Below are 25,825 nucleotides of genomic sequence, written 5' to 3' on the forward strand. Positions count from 1 at the left end.
GGCTGGGCCTGTTATTCATAGCGTGCCAGAGGCTCAGGGGTGACCTTGTATGCATTTATAAAATCATGAAGCATGGGTAAGGTAAATAGTCAAGGTTTTTTTCCCTGGGATTGGGAGTCCAGAACTAGAGGGTAATAGGTTTAGGGTGAGTGGGGGAAAAATGCCCTCAGGGGCAACTTTTTCAGGTGGTCCGTGTAAGCAGAGAGAGGAAGTGGTGGATGCTGGTACAATTGTGACATTCAAAAGGCATCTGAATGGGTATATGAACAGGAAGGGTTCAGAGGGATATGGGCCAACTGCTGGCAAATGGGACTAGACTCGGTTAGGATATCTGATCAGCATGGACAAGTTAGACTGAATGATCTGTTTCTATAACTCTTTGCCACATCCCCAGCTGCAATGCAGGTTAATCCTGAAATTCCTGAAGAAGGGCTTATGCCTGAAACGTCGATTCTCCTTCTCTGATGCTGCCTGGCCTGCTGTGTTTTTCCAGCATCGCATTTTTCAACTCTGGTCTCCAGCAGTCCTCACTTTCTCCTAGTTAATCCTGAAATTATACTTCTTTTTGCTTCCCAAAATCTGCCCAATCTCAGCAGTATCACAATGTTGTGAAAGGTATTAGCTTTCAGGTGGAGTTATCCAAAATTCAGAGATGTCAGTCTTGACGTTTTTGCTTTTCTGCCCAGCACGACCCTGAATCAGTACCTTCAGGAGAATTACAGCAGAGTGAGAATTGAGGGGGGAAGGAGAGAGTGTAATGGTGCTTTCAGCTTCATGGAATTACAAAAGAAAAGAAATGTTCCGCAGAAAGTAAAATTGCTTGTTCTGAATTTCTTCCCTGGACTGGCAGTGATGATTAGATTACTTACAGTGTAGAAACAGGCCCTTCGGCCCAACAAGTCCAAACTGACCGGCTGAAGCACAACCCACCCAGACCCGTTCCCCTACATTTACCCCTTCACCTAACACTACATGCTAAATTGCCCGGTCAATTCACCTAACCTTTTGTAATCTCTTTTTCCAGAGTATTTGAAGATCTGAAGACAGAAATTTCAAAATCAACAGATGACGACCGGCTTATGCCCAAAATATCAGCTCTCCTGCTCCTTGAATGCTGCCTGGCCTGTTGTGCATTTCCAGCACCACACATTTCGACTCTGACTCTCTAGTGTCTGCAGTACTCACTCTCGCATCAATGACAGACAGTCACTCAATACATCAGGACTGCAACAATTTTTGACTATGATTCTGTGAGAAGGAGCAAAGCTTTTTGGTTCCTGTTTCAGTACATTTTCAGCATCAGTGGGACTGGATGAGAGACCCTACTGTTGCAGTGCACTGAGTGTGGAACTTGAAACAGTTATATGGCCTGGAAAGAGGAATTCACAGAGGGGAAGGGCTGTACACACGTGTGGCTGAAGCTTTGGCCATGGAGAAACCCGAGGAATCCCGCCCCGTGGGGAAACCGTGGAAGTGTGGCGACTGCGGGAAAGGCTTCCGTGTCCCGTCTGCCCTGGAGATTCATCGGTGCAGTCACACTGGGGAGAGGCCTTTCAGCTGCCCAGTGTGCAGCAACACCTTCATTAACTTCTACTCCCCGCAGAGGCACCAGCGGGTTCACACAGGTGAGAGGCCCTTCAGCTGCTCAAAGTGTGGGAAGCATTTCACTTGCTCCTCCCACCTGCTGGCCCACCGGCAGATTCATAATGTTGAGAAGCCCTTCCACTGCCCTGAATGTGGACAGGCCTTTAGCAATTCCTCCCTTCTGCTGGCCCACCAGCGGGTCCAAACCAGGGAGAAGCCTTCCCAAGTGCAGGAAGGCCTTCAGCGTATCCTACTCTCTGCTGAGGCACTGACGAGTCCACACCGGGGAGAGGCCCTTCAGTTGCCCTGAGTGCGTTCAGTGATTCCTCTGACCTGCTGAGGCACCGGCGAGTCCACACCGGGGAGATGCCCTTCAACTGCACAGTGTGTGGAAAGAGTTTCACCCGTTCGTCGCACCTGCTGACCCACCGGCGGGTGCACACTGGCGAGAGCCCATTCAAATGTCCCGTGTGCGGAAGGGGCTTCAGTAATTCCTCTGACCTACTGATGCACCGGTGGGTCCACACAGGCGAGAGGTCCTTCAGCTGCCATGAGTGCAGGAAGGGCTTTACCCGCTCCTCCAACCTGCTGACCCACCGGCGGGTCCACACGGGGGAGAAGCTGTTCGCCTGCCCCGAGTGTGGGCAGAGAGTCACTTTGCCCTGCACTTTGTGGAAGCACCAGCGGGGGCACCAGTGCTCCCAACAATCAGATTCCACTGGTGACGTTGCTGTGGGTCACCCCCAGGACTGAACCTCCTGCCCTTTGTGACAGTGGATGCGGTTGGAGAGTCGGTGAGCTTTTGTTGTTTTCTGATGGTCTGATCAATCCCCACCCTGACCTGACAGCACCAGAGACCCGGGTTTGATTCCACCTTCAGGGGCGACTGTATGGGGTTTGCAGTTCTCCCTCCGTGTGTGCATGCATTTCCTCCAGTTACCTCCCACAATTCAAAGATGTGCAGTTTACGGTGGGTTGGTCATGCAAAATTGTCCTTTAGTGTTCAGGAATGTGTAGGTGTGGGGTATTAGTAGGCGTAAATGTAGAGTAATAGGGTAGGGGAATGGGTCTGGGTGGGTTACTCTTCGTATGGTCAGTGTGGGCATGTTGGGCCGAAGGGCCTGTTTCCACACTACAGGAGTTCTGTGATTCTGTGAACTTTGCTTCCATTGGGCAGTGCTGTTCAATGAGCCCGGGACTGCACGTTTCCACTGAAACGATCCACACAAACCTAAGACTGCAAGACCATTGGAACAGAAGTTAGGCCATTCCGTCCATCGGGTCTGCTCCGCCATTCGGTAGAAACAAAAACAAAATGCAGATGCTGGAATCCAAACTAGACAGGCAGGAGGCTGGGAGAAGTAGGCAAAAGTGAGGACTGCAGATGCTGGAAACCAGAGTCTAGATTAGAGTGGTGCTGGAAAAGCGCAGCAGGTCAGGCAGCATCCGCTGAGCAGGAAAATCGACATTTCGGGCAAAAGCCCTTCTTCATCAGGAATCATTCCTGATGAAGGGCTTTTGCCCGAAGTGTCGATTTTCCTGCTCCTCGGATGCTGCCTGACCCGTTGTGCTTTTCCAGCATCACTCTAATCTAGACCCAGGAGGCTGGGAGAACACAGCAAGGCAGGCAGCACCAGGAGATGGAGAAGTCAGCGATTCTAGTATTAACCCTCCTTCAGGACTGAAGAAGGGTTCTTCCCAAAACATTGACTTCTCTATCAGAAACAATTTACCAGGATGCTGCTGGGGATTGGAGGGTTTGAGTTGCAGGGAGAGGCTATTTGACTGGAGGAGAGATTGAAAAGGCATATAAGGGGCAATGTTTTCACGCAGAGGGTCATGCGTGTATGGAATGAGCTGCCAGAGAAAGTGGAGGCTGGTACAATTATACCACTTAGAAGGCATCTGGTTTCAGACATGAACAAAAGAAGGGTTTAGAAGGATATGGGCTACATACTGACAAATGGAACGAGATTAATTTAGGATATCTTGTCAGCACAACTGGGTTGGACCAAATGGTCTGTTTCTGTACTGAACATCTCTATAGCAACCGGTCCTGATGTAAGTTTTAAAATTGAGTCCAAATAACTTTTTGAATAGTTCAGTCTTGTTGAGCTCACCTCCTGAAAGGTTTCAAACTAATCCCTCCAAGTGGTACTGTTTTAAAAATGCTGAGTTGGACAAAGTGTCCCATTAAGTTTGACACAAACCCACAGCTGAAGTAATCAGAAGTCACATGACACCAGGTTACAGTCCAACAGGTTTATTTGAAATCCCAAGCTTTAGGAGCATTGCTCCTTCGTCACTTTACCTGATGAAGGAGCAGCACTCTGAAAACTCGTGAGTTCAAATATTGGACTCTAATCTGGTACTGTGACTTCTGACCTCGTCCACCCAACTCCAACACCGGCATCTCCACATTTGAGTTGATGAACGAGATCTGATTTTATTCGGCATGATTTAGTGAGATACTCATCTAGAAACTCAAAACTGTCGGAGCGACAAAGAGCAGCAAGTTGTGGAGTCCTGTAGCAGTCCTTCAGCTCAAGCTGGTCCATGCCGACCAAAATGTCCATCAACGCTAACACCATTTCCCTGCACTTGGCCCGTAACCTTCCATACCTTTCTATCCACATATTTGCCTTTTACACGTTGTTAATGTACCCACCTCAACCACTTCCGCTGGCAGCTCATTCCATACGTGAACCAAACTGTGTAAATGTTTTGCCCCACATGTCTTTTTACAATCTCTCTCCTCTCGCTGTAAAAATGTGCCCCTGGTCTTGAAATTCCCCACCCTCAGGAAGAAACAACAGCCCTTAACCCTATCTATGCCCCTCATCATTTTATAAACTTCCTTTTCAATCTCCTGTGCACCTGTGGGAAAACGATCCCAGCCTATCCAGCCTTAATTCCAATTCGTTAATAATCGTGCAGTGATGATTTCAACAGTATGTGTCAAGGATCTCTCATTTCTAAGCCAATGCTGTACCTCTTAAGTTCATCTGATCTTAAGATGAATGGTACCTCATTCATTTAAAATGTCTATGGTTTCTGTGCAAAGTCAGTCCTCCTCGGGAAATAGCCAGTGGTGCCTTATATTCCTATGGGCTGCTTCTGACCAAGTTTATAAGCTCTGTTTTGAGATGTATGAGTAAAACTTCACAATACATCCTTTATTCCTGACTCATTATTGAACACACTTTTTTTTATAGGTGTGATTAAGAGGCTTTTCCAAATTAGTCGATGTGTTTGTAACAAGTTGTGAAACTTGAAAGTGTTCTGAAAAGTTTTCCTAGGATGCTACTAGACTTGGAGGGTTTGACCTGTTGGGAGGGGCTGAAATATTTTCCCTGGAGTGTCAGAGGTTGAGGAGTGACCTTATAGAAGTTTATAAAATCCATGAGGGGCATGGATAGGGTAAATAGATAAGGTGTACAACTCCAAAAGCATACTTGGATCTGTATAAATGTTAGCTGCTCTGCCCTTCGCAATGATACAGGTTCTAGTGAGCGCAAGTGATTCAAGGGTCACGAAAGGGGTAGAGACAGCGTACCCTGAAAATTTGCAGTGGTCTGAGGGTCTGAAGGAGGACCAATTGGTGAACAGTATCATGACAGGGTTGTGATTTGGAGATGCCAGTGTCGGACTGGGGTGTACAAAGTTAAAACTCACACAACACCAGGTTATAGTCCAACAGGTTTAATTGGAAGCACACTAGTGAAATTGAATTTCACACAATTGAAAGTTAGTGTGCTTCCAATTAAACCTGTTGGACTATAACCTGGTGTTGTGTGATTTTTAACTTATGACAGGGTTAGGTAGTGGCATTTCAAAGAGGTATCAATGTGTTCATATTGTTGAGGGGGCAAGCAAAATACCTTTGGTGCCTCCTTGTCTGGATACCTTGACTCCTGGTGGGAGCAGCTGTGCCTTAAGGACATGAGAAGTGGCTGGAGTATTATGGAGTGGGAGGTGCAGTTAACCTGAAGAAGTATATTCTCTTGGTCTGGGGCTGGGTGAGTCATGTCCTGAGGTATGTGTGATGTGTGCTGGTTTGGCCAATTTGAGACATTGTGGGGAGGCTTAATGGCTAAATGCAGACATTTTGTGTTGTCTGTTTTGTGGCCCATGCCATGGGGAGGGTGGGACCCGTATTTTCTCCCACAAGGCCTTATGGCTGAGGTGACATAAGGTGCAGCCACCAATGAAAATTGGCAATGTGTAAAAGGCCAGCATTAGAGCAGCTCACACATCTCGGCACAGGGAGATTACAGAGATAAAGGTGGGAGAAGCCATTTGAGGGATCTGAAAACTAAGATGAGAATATTAAAATTTGCATGTTGCAGTAAACAACAGGAACATTTTAAATTATTTCAGGTTTACAGAAGGCAGAATGTGTAAAATCATTGAAGAAGTCGAACCTGGAGGTAAGGAAGGGACCAAAGAGGGTTTGAGATAGGGACAGGCTCAAATGAGGTGACAGAGGTGCTGGCACAGATCAGAAGCTCCTCTCAGCATCAAATAGAACAGGTTGCGAACAGCCTGGTTGAATCTCAGTTATAAGGGAGAGAGAGATAGAGGCTGTAGCTCAGGAATGAAGATTGGAAACAGCGGCTTAATTCTTCCCAATATGTGATTGGAGTGGATCCATCAATATGAAGAGTCTCGGGAACCAGAATGGACCAACAAACTATTGAAGGTTCAAATTAGTTTCAGCTGGAGAGAAGGAACATTGGGAGGTTGAGGGAAACCACTTTCCCATGAACAATTCCAACAGTGAGAAATTTTAGCCATAAGGTTAGATTGGAGAAGGCCGAGAGAAAATTTAAAAGAAGTTTTGAAAATCATGAGGAAAATCATACCCAGAACAGACAGTGTAAAACTTCACCATGGTAAAAGCACTGAGAATAAGAATGCAGATTTCAAATACATTACAAGAAAGAAAATGTGGTGAGAGAGAAACTTCACACAGTGAGTAAATAGATCTGGAAGACATTGCATGGAGCAGTCGTTGAAGCAGGTTCAGTTAAGGGCATTAGATAATTATTTGATGACAAGCAATGTATAAGTTTCAAGAAAATGTCAGGAAAATTGCACAAGGTCAGAAAGCTCATTTAGAGAACTGCACAGACACAACGGGCTGAATGGCCTGCTTCCGTGCTTTAGTTATTCAATGAATTTATTGCTCATTGGATCTCAGTCAGTTATGAACATCAGGCTAACATCTGCTATTTTGTATGGTCAGTCAGGGAGAATCAGTTAGATCGATGTTTTATAATGATTCATGATTGGGGAACTGCAGGGATTGGGATTAGGACCCCAGGTATTCACAGTATATGTCAAATGATTTAGAGGAGAGAACTAATTGGAATATGTCACAAACTGCAGACAAAACAAAGCTGGGTGAAAGGGTGAGCTGTGAGGAGGATGCAATGATATTTGGACAGGCTGAGTGAGTGGGTAAATGTCTGGCAGGTGCAGTTTAGTGTGGATCAATGTGAGGTGATCCACTTTGGTAGCAAAACTAGAAAGTTAAATTATGTGATCAACTGTAACCTGGAAGATGGGAATGTTCACCAAGAATTAATCCAAGGTGGAGGACGGGAAAACATTGTGGCTGTAAGAACTGCTCCTTTTTAGAGGTAGTTTATCTGTTGGAGGTGATTTCCTTGAATTCCAGGAGCAACAATTAATATTACATATGCTATTGCATTGTTTTGGAACTTTGGAGTAAAAAAAATCAAAATAACAGCACTTTCCAAAGGGAGAAGGACAGCCGAAGGCAGCGAGCACATGGCCTGTCAGGGAGAGAGAGAGAAAGAAACCTACACTGCTAATTGAAACAGCAGTAAATCTGCATAGTTACTGCCTTTGCTGTTTCAATTCATGTATCTCTGGACATTGGAATGTGTTTAGGAAAAATGGAAAAAAACAGCAAAATTCACAGCTGACTTCTGAGGAACCTGATGGGAGAGCTCACAACACAGGAACAGATAAGTGCATAGTTATTAATGTGTAACCTTGCTGTAAGTTTGCAGTAGTGAATAGAGGGGGTTCTTTCTTGATTATATGTTTTCAGATTTTAGAAGCTCACCCGCACATGAAACAGTCAATCACATGCTCTGAGCACAGGAAGGGATTCATTGATTCTTCCAGCATGCGGACATACGAGTGGGTCCACACCTGAGACAACCTACTCACCTGTTTTCAGTGCGGGAATGGCTTCACCCCCTCTTCCCACCAGTGAAGACACCAGGGAGTTCATGTGCCATCACAGGGGGAATTGAAGGAACAACGGCCGAGTGCCATTATCAACTGGACTATCAACCCAGAACAGGGGACTCTGGGTTTGAATCCTGCCGTGGCAGATATCCCGCCGTGGAATTTGGTCAGAAATCTGGACTTCAGAATCTAACGATGAAACCATTTTCTGGGGGGAAAAAAAACATCTGATTCACTCATGTTTGAGTCTGTGCCCTAATCCAAATTAGGGATTTATAACATATTACATAGATTGACTGCCTGAAGATTGTGCGCTTTTTGAGCAAAACAGAATATATCTGCAAATAAAATTCTGTAATTGCAAATTCACCCCATAGACTGATGTGTGTATTCCATGAGAGAGAGAGAGAGTGTGTTTGTGTATATGCATACTTGGTAAAGTGTGTGAGTAATGGAGTATAAATTTGTGAGATGGTGTGTACGTGCGCGTGTGTGCGTCTGAGAGACAGCATGAGTGCGTGAGTATGTAAGAGTGTGCGTGTGAGAGGGTGTATAGTGAAGTGTGATTACCTGGAGTGTGACATGAATCCAAGATCCCAGTTGAGGCCATCCTCATGGACTCCAAATTTGACTATCAGCCTCTGCTTGGTCACAAAAAACGATTAAGCAGTTACACAACACACATTGGAGAGTGTAAGGTGGGACGTGTCTTTCTACTTGCAGAAGGTGGGAGGCTCTGGATGCTATGATCCAGGGCAAACATATGCTAGAGGACCTTCGGCTCAGACATGGAGCTGGAAGCCAGGCTGCAGACACGTTTGGGGGGACAAAGGGGGGAAGTTAACCAGATACTCCATTCCGGGAGATGGTCATTCCTCTCCAGATAGAGCTTTCTGACTGGATCAGTGAATAGGGTCAAGAAGGTGTCAGTATAGGTCAGGAGAAAGTGAGAACTGCAGATCAGAGCTGAAAATGTGTTGCTGGAAAAGTGCAGCAGGTCATGCAGCATCCAAGGAACAGGAGATTCGACGTTTCGGGCATAAGCCCTTTTTCAGGAATCCTGAAGAAGGGCTTATGCCCGAAACGTCAAATCTCCTGTTCCTTGGATGCTGCCTAACCTGCCGCGCTTTTCCAGCAACACATTTTCAGTCAGTATAGGTCAGACAGACCTGAGAGGACTGTGGGGGGAGGAGCTAACTGGCTGCGTGGTGGGAGTAAGAACAATGTTGGGGTGGGGGAGGTGGTGGTAAGGGACAGAAAAGTGACAGGGATTGTGTCTGTTCTCTGCAGTTGGCAACAGGAGGCCAGATGGCATCAGTGTACGTCTAGCGCCAGGATTAGGAAACTGATGTGCTCAGAGGTAGAGAGATGGGAAAGGGAGGTTGCAGCAAAGTCAGGAAGAGAAAGCCTCTGCTGAGGGTGCATGAGAAGTTAGAAGCTACAAAGACAAAACAGAACCTCAAAGTTCTGAATGGCATGGTGGTTCAGTGGTTAGCACCAATGCCTCACAGCGCTAGGGACCTGGGTTTGATTCCACTTCCTGGCAGTTGTTTGCGTGGACTTTGGCATGTTCTCACTCTTGTGTCTGCGTGGGTAAACTCTGGGTGCTCCAGTTTCTTCCCACAGTCTAACTATCTGAAGTTTAGGGTGGATCGGCCATGCTGAAGTGTCCAGGGATGTGCAACTTTAAGGTGGGTTAACCATGGGGAACTGCAGGGAAAGTGATTGGAAGGTCAGTCTTAATTTTTTGGGCTGAATGGCCTGTAGAGATTATATGACTCAACTGCCTTAGCCACATGTCTACTGAGAAACGATTGCCCCAAGTCTGCTGTGGATGGTGTGGTTTCCAGTTTATGGGACACAGACACCATTGCTGGGTAAGGTGGGATTTGTGCTGTCACTCCCCCAACCCACTGTCCTCATTCATTCTATCTCTCTCCAGTTCTCTCTACCCAACCACTCTCTCTCTTCCCCCCCCCTCATTTTCTGCCCCTATTCTCTGTCCCCAAGTTTTTCTCTTTCCCCGTCCATTTTCTCTTTCTCCCCCCACCCTCTGCTCCCCTGTCCATTCTCTCTCCCTTCTACCATTCCCCCATCCTTTCTCGTGACACATGCCCTCTTTGATCCCTTCTCAGGAAAGAGAGAGAACGGTTAGTGATGACTCTACCTGGAAGACAGGGGTGTGCAAGGAATGGCTAATCTTTCAACTTGAGAACAGCTAAAACAGCTAATTTAGAAATATCGATAATATATGAAAGCATATTCAATTTTTGAAAAAAATTGCAGACGTATTTCTGAAATTTGCTCTGAAATAGGCGGGTTGAATCATACAGCTCAGAAACAGATCCCTCAGTATAACTCGCCCCTGCTGACCAGTTATCCTAAATTAATCTAATGACCCATTTGCCAGCATTTGGCCCATGTCTCTCTCTCAACCCTTCCCATTCATACACCATCCAGATGTCTTTTAAATGTTATAATTGTATCAGCCTCCACCACTTCCTCTGGCAGCTCATTCCATACACACACCACCCTCTGCGTGAAAAAGTTGCCCCTTAGGTCCCTGTTAAATCTTTCCCCTCTCACCCTAAAACTGTGCAATCCAGTTTTGCAATTCCTCTACCGTGGGTAAAAGAAATACAAACTTGAGTAACCAGACAAAATTCAAAAGGAATTAAATGTCGAGCCATAAAATACAATTAAGGCTCCAGCTTTACGCCATCTCCACAGAGCGTACTGCGCATGCTTCTCGGTGTCAGCTAGCATTGCGCATGTGCCGCGGTGTCAGCTAAAACACTGCGTATGTTCGTCGCGGTGCGCGGAAACGGCGTGTAACTTTCTTGGGAAGGATCAATGGTAAGAGCTGGAGGACCGGAAGAAGACTAGTCCTCCTGCCAATCACAGAGACCCCTTTGTCTGAATACGGAAGTTGGGCCGTGAGCGCCTGAAGTTGCTGCTGTTCCTCTCTCTCTCTCTGAATGAAGATTGAGCTTCACTCCAAACTGCAACGTCTTTACTCTGTCCAACATCTGTGAGTACAGCACTCTCTTTTCTCACCTGCTTTTTCATCCTGGGATTCAGTTGCTGACTTGCACGAACTGAAGGGAAAGGGAGTGAGTCTAGGGAGGAGACAGACTCTAGACAAAGTTGGTCCACGTCTGTGTGTTAATTGGCAAACGCATGGCAAATGCAGTACCACGATGTGAAGTTTTGGGGGGGAATAAAGGCAGAAAGGAGGTGCATGGTTTAAACGGTAATATATTGGGATGTGGAGAAAGGTAAGGCCTGCAGATGCTGGAGATCAGAGTCAACAAGTGTGGCGCTGGAAAAGCACAGCAGGTCAAGCAGCATCCGAGGAACAGGCGAATAGATGTTCTGGGCACGAACCCTTCATCAGGAATGATGTGTGGAGGTACAGTGTCGTTCTGCACCAGTCAGTGACTGTCGTCAGACAGATGCAGCAAGCAATCACAGCAAGGCAAGTGGTATATCAGCATGAGGAATTGAGTTCAAAAATGGGGGCGCCTTCCTGCAGTTAGGGAGTCATTGAATATATTCAAGGCTGACTTCATCTGATTTTTGAACAACAAAAAAGTGGATGCTTATGGGGGAAGGCAAGAAAATTGTCTTAAGACTATTACAGGACAGTTAGAGTCATACAACACAGAAATAGACCCTTTAGTCCAAGTAGTCCATGCTATGTTCTCCTACTAAACTAATCCTACCTGCTGGTGTTTGGCCCATATCCCTCTGTCACAAAGCTGGCTGTTTTTCAAAAAGCTGGTCCTTCTTCTCAAGGATACGGTGTCCTTGGTTTTTTTCAGGGGGTCGTAAAACAGCTCCAGAATAATTAGTTTAGTACAGAGATGAAAAATGTCTTGGGAGGCCTTTTTGTTTGTACGTAAACACATGAGACTTTAGGCCAAATCTTTTATGTTTTTGAAGTAACCTGCATAGTGAAAGGGGAGCAGTCAGTCGTGAAAGCTGAAGTCTTGTGTGAGTGAGTTCAGCAGTGGACTGTGTGGAGAAAGGCTGTTAAACTCTCCTTCTGCCCTTTTGACTTCAACCTGTAAGCCTCTATTTCAGTTTTATTCCATGTTTAAGGGGTTTGTTTATTAGGACTTGTGTACATTTGGAACAGCATATTTAAGTCTACTTTGGATAGACTGAGTTCTGTGGGTTGAAAAATGTGTTGATGGAAAAGCGCAGCAGGTCAGGCAGCATCCAAAGAGCAGGAGAATCGACGTTTCGGGCATGAGCCCTTCTTCAGGAAGGGCTCATGCCCGAAACGTCGATTCTCCTGCTCTTTCGATGCTGCCTGACCTGCTGCGCTTTTCCAGTAACACATTTTTCAGCTCTGATCTCCAGCATCTGCAGTCCTCACTTTCTCCTGAGTTCTGTGGGTATTCTATATTCTGTTCTTTGTGTTTTATCTTGTGAATACATTTGTCTTTTAAAGCCTGGTGGTCAACCTAGCTAACTGACTCTGGGTAATTTTCACTGTACACTTACCGAAACAAATAGCCAACTTATGGTCTTGGCTCCCTGCTTAAGAATGTTTTGAGTGGTCTGGCCGAGTCCATAACATCTCTGAAGCTTTCTCATTCATGTCCTTATCCAAATCTCTCTTAAATGTTGTAACTGTGCCTGTACGCCCCACTTCCTCTGGACATTCATTCCACACTCAAACCACTCTCTGTGGAAAGAAAATGGTGCCCCTCATGTCTTTTTAAAATCTTTCTCCACTCACCTTCAAAATTTGTTCCCTAATCTTGAAAGCCCCACTCTAATGATAGGATACCCATCGTTCAGCTCATCTATACCCCCCATGATTTTATAAATCCCGATAAGGTCACCTCTCAACCTCCCATGCTCCAGTGAGAAAAGTCCTAGCCTAACTACCAAGATGTAGGTATATTCTTTTTCCAGTTATGAACTACTCAATGTTGATGTAGGCTCAAAAGACCAAATGGTCTATTCCTACTTCCAGTTCTGTGTCCAGGACAGCAAGACACCATAAGACCATAGGAGCAGAAATTAGGCCAATCAGCCCATCGGTCTGCTTCACCATTCAATTATATCTGATAAGTTCTCAATCCCATTCTCCTGCTTTCTCCCCACAACCCTTGATCTGCTTGATACTCAAGAATCTATCTATCTCTGTCTTGAATATACTTAGTCACCTTGCCACCACAGCCTTCTATGGCAATGAATTCCATAGATTTAGCACTTTCTGGCTGAAGACGTTTCTCCTTATCTGCATTCTAAAAGGTCTTCCCTTTACTCTACTCTAAAGCTGTGCTCTCGGGGCCTCTCCTACCAATGGAAACATCTTCCCAAAGCCCACTCTGTCTAGGCCATTCAGTATTCTGTATGTTTCAATTAGATCCCCTCCGAGTGTGGGCCTGTTAATGAGCCTGAACCAGACCCTTCAGGATGAGGTACAGTAGGGATTAGGTTCAGCAAAGTGAGAATGGAGGGAGTGTGTGGGATGGAGATTTTCAGCTTTTAGGGAATAAGAGAGGAAAGAAAGTTTGATATAAATTAGAATTGATTGGATGGGCTGAGGAGTGGTGAATGGAGTTTAATTCAGATAAATGTGAGGTTTTGCATTTTGGAAAGGCAAATCGGAGCAGGATTTACACACTTAATGGTCAGGCCCTGGAGCGTGTTCCTGAATCAAGAGACCATGGAGTGCAGACTCGTAGTTCTTTGAAAGTGGAGTCACAGGCAGACACAGTAGTGAAGAAGGCATTTGGTGCGCTTGCCTTTGGTCAGAGCATTGAGTACAGGAGTTGGGAGTTGTGGCTGCACAGAACATTAGTTAAGCCACTTTTGGAATACTGCATTCAGTTCTGGTCTTTCCGCAATAGAAAAGATGTTGTGAAACTTCAAAAAAATTTGGAAATGATTTGCAAGGCTGTTGCGAGAATTGAGTTATAGGGAGAGGCTGAAAAGACTGGGGCTGTTTTCCCTCTGCATCAGAGGCTGAGAGGTGACCATACAAAAGTTTATAAGGGGCATGGATAGAGTGAACAGCCAAGATCATTTCCCCAGGGTAGGGGAGTCCAAAACAAGGGAGATAGAGAATGAAACCTACACTGCTACCTGACACAGCTGTGAATCTGCACAGTTACTGGACATTGGAGTGTGTCTAGGAAAAGTTAATGAACAGCAAAATTCACAGGTGATATTGGAGGAACCTGTATGGGGGAGCTCACAGAACAGGAACAGAGAAGTGTATAGTCTTTAAAGTGTAACCTTGCTGTAAGTCTGCAGTAGTGAATAGAGTGGGCTCTTTCTTGATTATATGTTTTATTGACATCTGTCTCTTGATTAAATTTTAAAAATATAAACCAAAAGTACGAAGTTAGCCTGGAGCACTTTTTTTCAGAGCAAACAAACGGTGCTATTTTCTGGGTCTGTAGATTGTGAAGGAGTAAAGATGACCTTTAGTAGAGTGAGATGCTCCTCCTGTCGGACGTGGGAGATTAGGGAAAGTATCCATGTTGTTGGATTTATGTCTGCAGGGCATGTGTTTGGTTGCAAATCCTATCTGATCACATGGATCAGTTAGAGCAACAGTTTGACGCAGTGAGGAATGTGCAAAAACGTGGAGGTGTGATAGGTGGCAGTTATAGGAAGGGAGAAATGCTGCAGATACAGTCAGGTAGATGGGTTAACTCTAGGAAAGGTAGGAAGGTTAGGTAGTGCAGGAGTCTTCTGTGGCTATCCCCATTTCAAACACATACGTTGTTTTGGAAAATGTAGAGGATGATAGACTCTCAGGGGAATATAGCACAAACAGCCAAGTTTCTCGTCTCGACAGGCTCTCATGCATGTCAGGGGTATGTCAGGTTCCAAGTGACCAATTGTGATAGGGGACTCTCTAGTCAGAGGCACGGAGTGACATTTCTGTGGCCAGCAGTGAAAAATCAGAATGGTGTATCACTGTTAAAGTACAGATTTGAGACAGTCCAGGAAATTCCTTATGGACCCAGACCTGTAAGCCTCTTGGTTCGTCCCGGAGATCATACTCTTTGAAAGTCTGGAATAAAAAAAACCTCTTACAGACAGATTAGTTTAATTTCCATCATCCCCTTTATTTACCAATAGCATTACTGTTACAACATAACATTGATACCTATAAGCTAAACTAACTAGGTTCTAATAACCTAGGAGAGTAGCGTGCCAACTCTTCAAGTGCCCCAGCTGGCTATTCTGTACTAATACAAAGTGGCTTCCTTTATACAAAAGTTCACAAAAACATTGCATGTTCTTAATTAGACAGAGTAACAGTGAAAGACAATAATTCGTAAGGAAGAGAAGTTAATGGACAGGTCTCTGTACACTTGACTAATCACTCCCACAGGCCCTAAGCCATTCATCAGGTGGGAAAAACATACCCGGCTGAGTTAGGTGCCTGCTAGCGAGATAAACTCTTCTCGTAAAGAGGTACCAGTCTCAGCTAATCGGAGAGTTCGTAAGGTAACCTTGCACAGCTCACGTCAGATACAATTGTTTTGCAAACTGGCTTCTTAGCAAGGAGGGCAAACTTTTGGCCATAAAATGGCTTCCTGACACATTGTGCCAGAATCTCTTCAATGTTAGGCCTAGAATAATTTCTAAGTTAGGAGCAGAATAATTCTGTACCTGAGGCTGAGATGTTACCGTAAGCTTGCATTTAAACTGACTCATTAGTCTTTGAATTAAACGTGCTTTCTTTTCAGGGTTGTGATTCAAATTCAAACAAGACATAAGATCTGATTAGTTAGAATTGACAGTGGGGCAGTCTGTGAGGTCTGTAGAATGGTGTGCAAGAACAGCAAGTAAGTTAAAGCTTCATCAATATTACCTTTCACAGAGTTTATATTTAATAACTGATAATGGCTACTCAATATCATCATAAAGTCCCAAAATGCAATTAAATTCAATCCACAGCAGGGAAGCGCTAAGAGTTAATTTTCTACTGGCTTCAGCAGTCTCACCATTAAAACGCTCTCTCTCTCTCTCTCTCTCTCTCTCTCTCTCTCTCTCTCTCTCTCTAGTGTTCTTTTGAACTCTCAAGTCAGGGTCTTGTAATAGCTAAGATGTTTTTCTCTCTGTGCCTGCTCTGCTTGAAAGGGGTAATAAGAATCCATTATTATTGACAGGATGTGACCGTCAATTACAAGGCTTTTGACAGTACCAAGTTTCAGGGTCAGAATAAACACTCATTAATTTCACAAGAGAATGGCCATGAATATTATCACGCTGGTGAATCTGTGTGAACAGGGCACAATGCTAAGGCGCAAATGTTCTTAATTGCCTTAGAGCATCCAGTTATCAGTCGGTGAGCACAGATGTCCCAATCTTCTGCATTCCTTGAGATCCCCCCCGCCCCCCAACCGCGGTTTTTTTCTGAGCCTTCCTGCCTGTCTATTTTTCTAGTGCAACAAATGTGTTCTATAATTCAGCATTACATTTTAGTCTGAATGTTTAAAGACAAGTTTTAAGGCTATAGACTTTCTCATCACCTCTCTGGTGCCAGGATCAAGGATATCTGAGGGTGCAGAATGTTCTGAAAGGTGGAGAGGGACCAGTTGGAGGTCATTGTACACATTGGAACCAATGACATTTACTTCATTGCAAGAAGTCTAACAGGGAAGGCAGATGAACTCAGGGCACGGTCAGGAAGATGGGATGTTCCAGGATACAAATGCTATAGGAAGGATAGAAAGGGGGCAAGAGTTGAGGGACAGTGCTGTTGTTGATAAGGGATAGTATTCCTGCTAGACCTAGGGAGGATATTCTTGGGAATACATCCAGGAATGTTATTTGGTTGGAACTGAGAAAAAAGGAAGGGATGAACATCTTATTGGGATTGTGTTGCAGACCCCCTCATGATCAGTGAGAAATGGAGAAAAAAAATTATATGGAGATTTCAGTTCCCTGTAAGAGGTTGTGGTCGGGTGTTTTAACTTTTCAAACTGGGATTGCCATTGTGCTGCGAGTTTAGATGGAGAGCAATCCGTTAAAACGAACCGAAGGGGCAAGTTTTTCATGCAGAAGGTGGTGCATGTACAAAGATGCCAGAGGAAGTAGTGGGTGCTGATACAATTATGACATTTAAAAGGCATCTAGATGGGTATATGAATAGGAGGGGTTTCGAGGGTTATGGACCAAATGCTGGCAAATGGAGTTAGATTAATTTTGGATATCTGGTCGGCATGGATGAGTTTCTGTCCTGTATATCTCAGACTCTGACTCTGGCTTGCCACTAATGTTATCTACGTCTCTACGTTCAGTTTCTTTCTGGTGTCGGTGTCAATGCCTTGTTGTCTCATTTCGATCCCAACTCTCCCCGGACTGACAGTGATGGCTTTTGTAATCTCTTTTTACAGACCAACTGAAGACGGAAGTTTCAAAATCAACAGCTTATGCCCGAAACATCGATGCTCCTGCTCCTCGGATTCTGCTTGACCTGCTGTGCTTTTCCAGCACTACACTTTTTGATTGACTCTCCAGCGTCTGCAGTCTTCGCTTTCACGTCAATGTTTGACAGTCACTCAATCCATAGGAACCACAACTATTTTTGACAATACTTCTGTGAGAAGCAGCAACGCTTTTGGTTTTCAGTAGATTTTCAGTATCAGTGGGACTGGATGAGAGAGACTACTGTTGCAGTGCACTGTGTGTGAAGTCTGAAACAGTTATAAGGCCTGGAAAGAGGAATTCAAAGTGGTGGGGGTCTCTACAAACGTTTGTGTGCAGCTGAAGTTTCGGCCATGGAGAATCCTGAGGAATCCCGCCCCGTGGAGAAACCGTGGAAGTGTGGTGACTGCGGGAAAGGCTTCCGTTTCCCATCTGACCTGGACGTTCATCGGCGTGTTCACACTGGGGAGAGGCCATTCTCCTGCCCTGAGTGCGGGAAGGGCTTTACCCGCTCTTCCCACCTGCTGGCCCACCAGTGGATCCACACAGGGGAGAGGCCATTCACCTGTCCCGAGTGCGAGAAGGGCTTTACCCAAGCCGCTGCCGTCGTGGCTCACCAACGGGTCCACACTGGGCTGAGACCCTTCCCCTGCCCTGAGTGTGGGAAGGCCTTCAGCAAATCCTCTGACCTGCTGGTCCACCGGCGGTCCCACACAGGGGAAAGGCCCTTCAGCTGCCCCGAGTGCGGGAAGGCCTTCAGCAATTCCTCCGCCCTGCTGAGGCACCAGCGAGTCCACACCGGGGAGAAGCCATTCTCCTGCCCTGAGTGTGGGAAGAGCTTTAACCGCTCCTCCCACCTGCTGACCCACCGGCGGGTCCACACGGGGGAGAGGCCCTTCAGGTGCCCTGAGTGTGGGAAGGCCTTCGGTGATTCCTCTGCCCTGCTGAAGCACCAGCGGGTCCACACGGGGGAGAGGCCGTTTTCCTGCCCTGAGTGTAAGAAGAGCTTTAAATGCTCCTCCGACCTGCTAGCCCACCGGCGAGTCCACACGGGAGAGAGGCCCTTCAGTTGCTCAGAGTGCGGGAAGGGCTTCACCCAGGCCTCCAACCTGCTGACCCACCAGCGGGTCCATACACAGGAGAGGCCCTTCAGCTGTCCCGAGTGTGGGAAGGCCTTCAGCATTTACTCCAACCTGCTGATGCACCAGCGGGTCCACACCGGGGAAAGGCCATTTGCCTGCCCCAAGTGCGGGCGGAGGTTCACGTGGTTGAGTAACTTGCAGAGGCACCAGCGGGGGCACAAATGCTCCCAGCAATCTGATTCTGTCAGTGACGCCGCTGTGGATCGGCCCCAGGACTGAACCTGCTGCCCGTCCTGACAGTGGGTGCAGTGGGAGAGTCTGTGAGTTTTCTTTGTTTTCTGCTGGACTGCACCCCAGCACCCCTCCCACCACCACCACCACGAACCTCCCAACCCCACAATGAACCACCTGTGAGCCAATAGTTAATGCCGCTGCCTCGCAGTGCCAGGGACCTGGTTCGATTCGCCCCTCGAGGTGACTGTCTGTGTGGAGTTTGCACATTCGCCCCCCGCCCATGTCTGCAAGGGTTTCCTCCAGGTGCTCCAGTTTCCCGTCTCAGTCCAAAGATGTGAAAGTGAATTGGCTAAGCTAAATTATTCCAGACTGTTCAGGGATATGTAGGTGTGCATTGTTCAGGGGGAAATGTAGAGTAATTGGGTAGGGTAATGGGTTTCTCTTTGAAGGGTCATTGTGAATTTGTTGGGTCAAAGGGCCTGTTTCCACACTGTGGGGATTCGGTGAGTTTGCTTCCAGTGGGCGCTGCTGCTCATTGAGCCCAGAACTGCACGTACCCACTGAAACGATCCGTACATACCAAAGATGGCGTCCAAACCAATGTACCAAACCCGAAAAGAACCCAACTATGCCTGCCTCTTTGGGTACGTGGAACAGTCTATTTTCCTCACGTACACCGGCACCATCCCCTACCTGTACATCGATGACCATATCGGCACTGGCTCGTGCACTCACGAGGAGTTTGAGCAGTTCATCATTTTCACCAACACCTTTCATCCTGACCTCAAATTCACCTGGACCATCTCGGACACCTCCCTCCCTTTTCAGGACCTCTCCAACTCCGGTGACTGACTAACCATGGACATCTACTGCGTGCCCACCGACTCCCACAGCTACCCAGATTACACCTGTAAAAATGCCACCCGCTGGTGCATCAGCAGGTTGGAGTAAATGCTGAAGGCCTTCCCACACTTGGGGCAGCCTCCGCCCCATCCGTTCCTGGGATGACCAATTTGACCTTAAAACAACCCAGATTGCCGCCTCCATCCAGGATCACAATTTCCCTCCCCACGTGGTTGACGATGCCCTCCAGCACATCATCTCCACATCCTGCAACACAAACCTTGAAAACCACTCCTCCCAACACAACAAGGACAGAACCTTCCCCTGGTCCCCACCTTCCGCCCCACCAACCTCCGGATACGTTCATCATCCTCCGCTATTTCTGCCACCTACAAACAGACCCCACCACCAGGTATATTTTTCCCTCCCCGCCCCTATCAGCATTCCAGAGAGGCCATTCCCTCTGTGACTCCCTTGTCAAGTCCATGCCCCCACCAGCCCGCAACCCACTCCCGGCACCTTCCCCTGCCAGCACAGGAAGTGCAAAACCTGCACCCACACCACTCCTCTCAACTCTGTCCAAGGCCCCAAAGGATCCTTCCACATCCGACAGAAATCTACCTGTACCTCCACCAGTATCATTGACTGTATCCATTGCATCCAATATGGTCTTCTCTACATCAGAGAGATAGGATGCCAACTTGTGGATCGTTTCAGAGAACCCCTCTAGGGCACCCGCACCCACCAACTCAACTTCAACTCCCCATCCCATTCCGTCATGCAGGTCTTGGGCTGCTGCCATCGCCAAACCTTATCACCTTGCGCGTGGATAAGAACACCTCCTATTCCGCCTTGGGACCCTGCCACCACACTGGATCAATGTGGATTTCAGCAGTTTCCTCATTAATTCCCCCCCCCAACATTATCCCAGTCTCAAGCCTCCAACTCGGCAGCGCCCTCCTGACCTGTCCATCACCTTTCCCATCTCTCCTGTCCAACCTATCACCTTCATCTGCCTATTGTGTTCTCAGCCCTCCCAGTCCACAAGCCTCATTGCTGATGAAGGATTTGTGCCCTAAACATTGATTCTCCTGCTGCTTGGATGCTGCCTGATCTGCTGTACTTTTCCAGCACCACACTCTCAACTCTGTCTAACTGTCCACGATTCAGGCTCACTGCCTTTATTCCTGATGAAGGGCTTTTGTCCGAAATATCGATTTCGCTGCACTTTGGATGCTGCCTGTCTTCTTCCAGCACCACTAATCCAGAATCTGTCTAACTATGTCAGAGATATAGGACTGACTCCATACTGATCCACAGACCAACTGATGGGACAGGAAACCGCTTCCTTTCTCAAGACGACTGACTGATCTACTGAACCTCTCCAGTGCCCCACTGCCCTCAGTTACTTGGAGGGGGTCCACACACATGTGCCTAAGGTGGTGCTTGAAACCTTTACCATCTCTTTGTGACTGATTCCCATTCATTCGATGCTATGCCTGGAAACAGACCGTTGAGTCCAACCAATCCGTGATCCCCGACTGAACAAGTCCCAAGGTAGAAGACAGAGGGTGGTGGTGGTGTTTTTCAGACTGGAAGCCTGTGACCTGTGAAGTGTCACAAGGATCGGTGCTGGGTCCTCTACTTTTTGTCATTTACATTAATGATTTGGATGCAAGCATAAGAGGTACAATTAGTACGTTTGCAGATGACACCAATATTGGAGGTGTAGTGGTCAGCGTCACCTCAGATTACAACAGGATCTGGACCAGATGGGCCAATGCGCTGAGAAGTGGCAGATGGAGTTTAATTCAGATAAATGTGAGGTGCTGCATTTTGGGAAAGCAAATCTCAGCAGGACTTATACATTTAATGGTAAGATCCTAGGGAGTGTTGCTGAACAAAGAGACCTTAGTGCAGGTTCATAGCTCCTTGAAAGTGGAGTCACCAGTAGATAGGATAGTGAAGAAGGCGTTTGGCATGCTTTCCTTTATTGGTCAGAGTATTGAGTACAGGAGTTGGGAGGTCATGTTGCGACTGTATGGACATTGGTTAGGCCACTGTTGGAATATTGCATGCAATTCTGGTCTCCTTCCTATCGGAAAGATGTTGTGAAACTTGAAAGGGTTCAGAAAAGATTTACAAGGATGTTGCCAGGGTTGAAGGATTTGAGCTATAGGGAGAGGCTGAACAGGCTGGGGCTGTTTTCCTTGGAGCGTTAGAGGCTGAGGGGTGACCTTATAGAGGTTTACAAAATTGAGGGACATGGATAGGTAAATAGGCAAAGTCTTTTCCCTGGTGTCGGGGAGTCCAGAAATAGAGGGCATAGGTTTAGGGTGATAGGGTAAAGATATAAAAGAGACCTAAGGGGAACTTTTTCACGCAGACGGTGGTACGTGTATGGAATGAGCTGCCAGAGGATTTGGTGTAGGTTGATACAACTGCAACATTTAAGAAGCATTTGGATGAGTATATGAATTGGAAAGGTTTGCAGGGATATGGGCTGGGTGCTGGCAAGTGGGACTAGATTGGGTTGGGATATCTGATCGGCATGGACATGTTGGATGGAAGGGTCTGTTTCCATGCTGTACATCTCTGACGCTACGACCTGCCTGCTTCTGGCCCTTATCTGGTAGTCCTAGACATGGAGGTGCACAGGACGGAAAAGACCCTTCGGTCCAACTCATCCGTGCTGATCAGATATCTTAATCTAATCCTACCGAAGGATGCAGGATTAAGAGACCTCAACAAGCTGTAGTAATGGACTCATTTAAAGTATGGAATCGGGAAAAAAGCATTTTCATTTCATACTTTGGAGACCTGGTAACTAGATTTAGCCAGTTTACAATAATATATATAAAAAGAAGAGGATCATAATACATGGTAATGGAAAAATAGATAAGGAATGGAAGGGGGAAGGTTAGATAAAATACAGTGAAATGAGGGGATTTCATGCCAACTTAATTTAGCAGTATGTGTGAAAATATAGAAACAGCAGTAGTGAACATGACAGCAAAATGTCCCTTTCATAAAGAGCATGTGCAAGAAATCAGAGCAATACATAAAATCCTTACAATGCAGAAAGAGGCCATTTGTCCCATTGAGTCTGCACTGACCCACCAAAGAACATCCCACCCAGAATCATCCCATCCTTCTGCATTTACCATGGTCAATCCACCTAACCTGCACATCTTTGGATTGTGGAAGGAAACCCATGCAGACAGGAGAACATGCAAACTCCACACAGTCAGTTGTGGCTGGAATTGAACCTGGGTCCCTGGCGCTATGAGGGAGCAATGCCAAGCACCGTGCCACCCCAATATGTTATAAGATTTTAACAAACCCACGATGTACAAATTCCATATTCTTAACAGGGATGGCGCGGTGGCTCAGTGGTTAGCACTGCTGCCTCACAGCGCCAAGGACCTGGGTTCAATTCGTGCCTTGGGTAACTATCTGTGTGGAATTTACACGTTCTGTCTGCGTGTGTTTCCTCTCACAATCCAAAGATGTGCAGGTTAGGTGAATTGGCCATTCTAAATTCCCGTAGTGTTAGGTGCATTTGCCAGGAGTCTTGGTGGGTTGCTCTTCGGAGGGTCAGTGTGGATTTATTGGGCCGAAGGCCTGTTTCCATACTGTAGGGAATCTAATCTAATCTGAAACTGCAAATTTGTCTGTGAAGAACTTACTGCAAAAGATTGGGAGCAAGAATCAATATGAAATTTTCTTGGGAGAGATTAATGATTGAAAATCTTCGACCTCTGTAGTGGTCTGCAAGAGAGAGTGTTGGAGACAGATTCAATTATTGCATTCCAAGAGAGTTGGATCGTTAAACTGAAAAGGAAATTAATCACAGTGATCAGTGAAGAGTAGTACTGGTTGCTGCGGTGATTATAATTATGTCAGTAGGTTCCCTTATTGGGGGTGTTCACCTGCTCTTGTTAACATTTCTCGTCGATAACTTTTAGATTCCCAATATCTGTATGGTGCTTTCTCTGTTCTCGTATCTATTTGAATGACTGTGTCAAATTTTGATTATAAATTGCTCCTGTGAAACCTCATGAGAGGGTTTATGAATTAAGTGTCATATAAATTGTTCTGGGTCACAATGTGCCCAAGTGAGAAAGACTATCCTTAAATATTCATTTTTAACCCAAGCAATTAATGTTTAGTAAACACGCAACTTGTCATGTATTAATAAGATCGGAACTAGGAATAGGATATTGAGTGTTGAGATGCTCTGTCTTTTATTATCATTCATGGCTGATCGTTTATCTGAATTCTCTTTCTTGCACATTTTCCCCATGCCTTCACCTGATGAAGGAGCTACGTTCCAAGCGCTTGCGATTTCAAATAAATCTGTTGAACTGTAATTTGGCGTTGTTATTTATGGCTGAAAAACGTTTGATTAAGGACCTGTGCCTCCGAGGTAGGGAGACTAAACTGCACCATAAAAAAAGCGAAATAGGACCTTTTATGATATTTACAAATATTTACAATATTTCCTGTAACCCTTTTTAAATCATAATCCCTTGTAACTTGTTCACAACCATCCTATTCATCCAAAATATTAATTATAATTCATGTTCTAACTGGATTTCCAAAACAAAAGGGCAGGTGTCCTAATGTGTGTTGGGTGTACAGTAGTCATTGGCATGTTTCCGAAGTCCCCACTTAAATACAATTGCTGTTTCTCTCCTTTTATAAATGTTGGCTTTTTCCTTAATTAGATATTGATTCAGGGGATTGGTGGTTATGAGAAACGAAGATCAATAATTCAATAATTTCAGTCTGAGACAAGACCTGAATCAGTAGTGTCATTTATTATGTTCTTGCAAGAGGGGTGTTGTGTCCATTGTCCACAAGGCAGGGACACACACACTGAATTCAACTAGTACACAATATTTATGTAATTCGTTCCTATTCCATCCTCCCATTGCTCCTCCCCTGTTTACATCTCCCACTTCTCTAAGATCGGTGCCCATTACTCTTGTTTATCTCTTGCCATATCTGGCCTTGACAAAATGCTTATTTCTGGCCTCACAAGGCCGTTTGACCACATCCTGCTGTGGTCCATTGTTAGGTATACCCTCCTTCACTACCATCCGTTTCCCTCACTTGTTATGACCTTATGACTTCTTGATCGTGGTTTGTTCTTGTTTCTCCAGAAGCGAGAAATAGATGCTTATTGTTTGTACAGGCATACCTAGCTTAACCTCCTCCCCTCACAACACCTTATCTATTTGTCTGTAACATCTACCATTGTTTGCAGGCACATTTCATTCTTGCATGCACATTTTAGCTGATCCAAAAATAATTATGTATTTCCTTCACATAGTTTTCACTCTTGTTGACTCAGCTCTTGGCTGAAACAATTATACACTGGTGTGAGTTCATTTACCTTGCATAAGTAATTATGATTGCATAAGTAACACTACTTTACCTATATCCCACAATGGTGATGGGGAATCTTCCTTGACTGAGAACAATGTCACAGACACTTTTTAAAAATATTTTTATTGAAAGCTTTTTTCTTTACAAAATTATAAAGTTACGAAAATATGAAAATATTACATTATAACAACAATGACAACAGTAAACCAACTGCTACACTACTCTACAAAACTATACTCATTACAAATAAATAAATAATGCCACTTAGCGGAACAAGACTGTAGCTCTCAACCTTTGAGAACATCAATTATTACATCAATATTTGTTCGAATTTCTTCCTCTCCGGTTCACTAAACCAAACTGTCATGGCTAAACAAAGGCAGACAAATCTGCTGCCAGGTAATTCAAAAACGCTGCCATGTCTTATAATAATTTTCCATTTTTTGGTGCACCATATTTGTGGGAAGGTCCAAAGGAACGTGTTCCATTCTTAACTTACGCTACCCCGACACCCTGTTGAGGGGTGGGGGTGGATCTCAGACATCCAGGCACATCGGACAAAAGTAAGAGATGTCAACTGCATTCAACAAGATGTTCTTCCTCGCACAAAATGTGAGGATGTTAAAAAACTTTCACCTATGCACATCCAGGGAAGATAAATTCGGCCAGGAGAAGAGGGACCAGGTGCACCTTAACTTTGGTTAAAATGGTGCACTGAGAAAAATCTAGCTCTTAATGCCTGCAAAACAAAGGAACTCCTTACTAACTTTTGGCTGGATGTTACTCATGCCCCACACCCCTACAAGTTAAAGCACAGAGGTGGAATGAGTGGAGAGTATCAAGATCTTGGGCATGGTCATCAACAACAAGCTTTCTTGGATTCTTCATGTGGACGCACTGGTTATAAAGGCCCAACAACATCTCTTCTTCCTCAGGCAGCTGAGGAAATTTGGCATGATGGCGAATTCCCTTGCCAACTTGTATAGGTGCACCATTGAGAACATTCTGTCTGGATGTATCTCTACCTAGTATGGCAACTGTACCATTCA

The 25,825-nt window shown here is 45.7% G+C and overlaps 2 protein-coding genes across 2 annotated transcripts; both read left to right on the forward strand.

Moving 5' to 3' along the window:
* The first annotated feature begins 1,394 nt into the window (after positions 1 to 1,394).
* On the forward strand, positions 1,395 to 8,019 carry LOC132807096 (zinc finger protein 239-like). Its single transcript, XM_060821399.1, has 2 exons — positions 1,395 to 1,625; positions 7,667 to 8,019. Exons 1-2 carry the CDS (start codon positions 1,430 to 1,432, stop codon positions 7,711 to 7,713), a joined length of 243 nt encoding a protein of 80 aa, XP_060677382.1. The 5' UTR covers positions 1,395 to 1,429; the 3' UTR covers positions 7,714 to 8,019.
* A 2,720-nt stretch (positions 8,020 to 10,739) lies between these two features.
* Positions 10,740 to 23,755, forward strand: LOC132807092 (zinc finger protein 239-like). The gene is made up of 2 exons (XM_060821394.1): positions 10,740 to 10,840; positions 17,193 to 23,755. The coding sequence occupies exon 2, from the start codon at positions 17,577 to 17,579 to the stop codon at positions 18,582 to 18,584; it is 1,008 nt and encodes a 335-aa protein (XP_060677377.1). The 5' UTR covers positions 10,740 to 10,840; positions 17,193 to 17,576; the 3' UTR covers positions 18,585 to 23,755.
* Positions 23,756 to 25,825: the final 2,070 nt, after the last annotated feature.

Source organism: Hemiscyllium ocellatum (genome assembly GCF_020745735.1).
Source record: "Hemiscyllium ocellatum isolate sHemOce1 chromosome 27 unlocalized genomic scaffold, sHemOce1.pat.X.cur. SUPER_27_unloc_1, whole genome shotgun sequence".
In the NCBI taxonomy this organism is placed as follows: Eukaryota; Metazoa; Chordata; class Chondrichthyes; order Orectolobiformes; family Hemiscylliidae; genus Hemiscyllium; species Hemiscyllium ocellatum.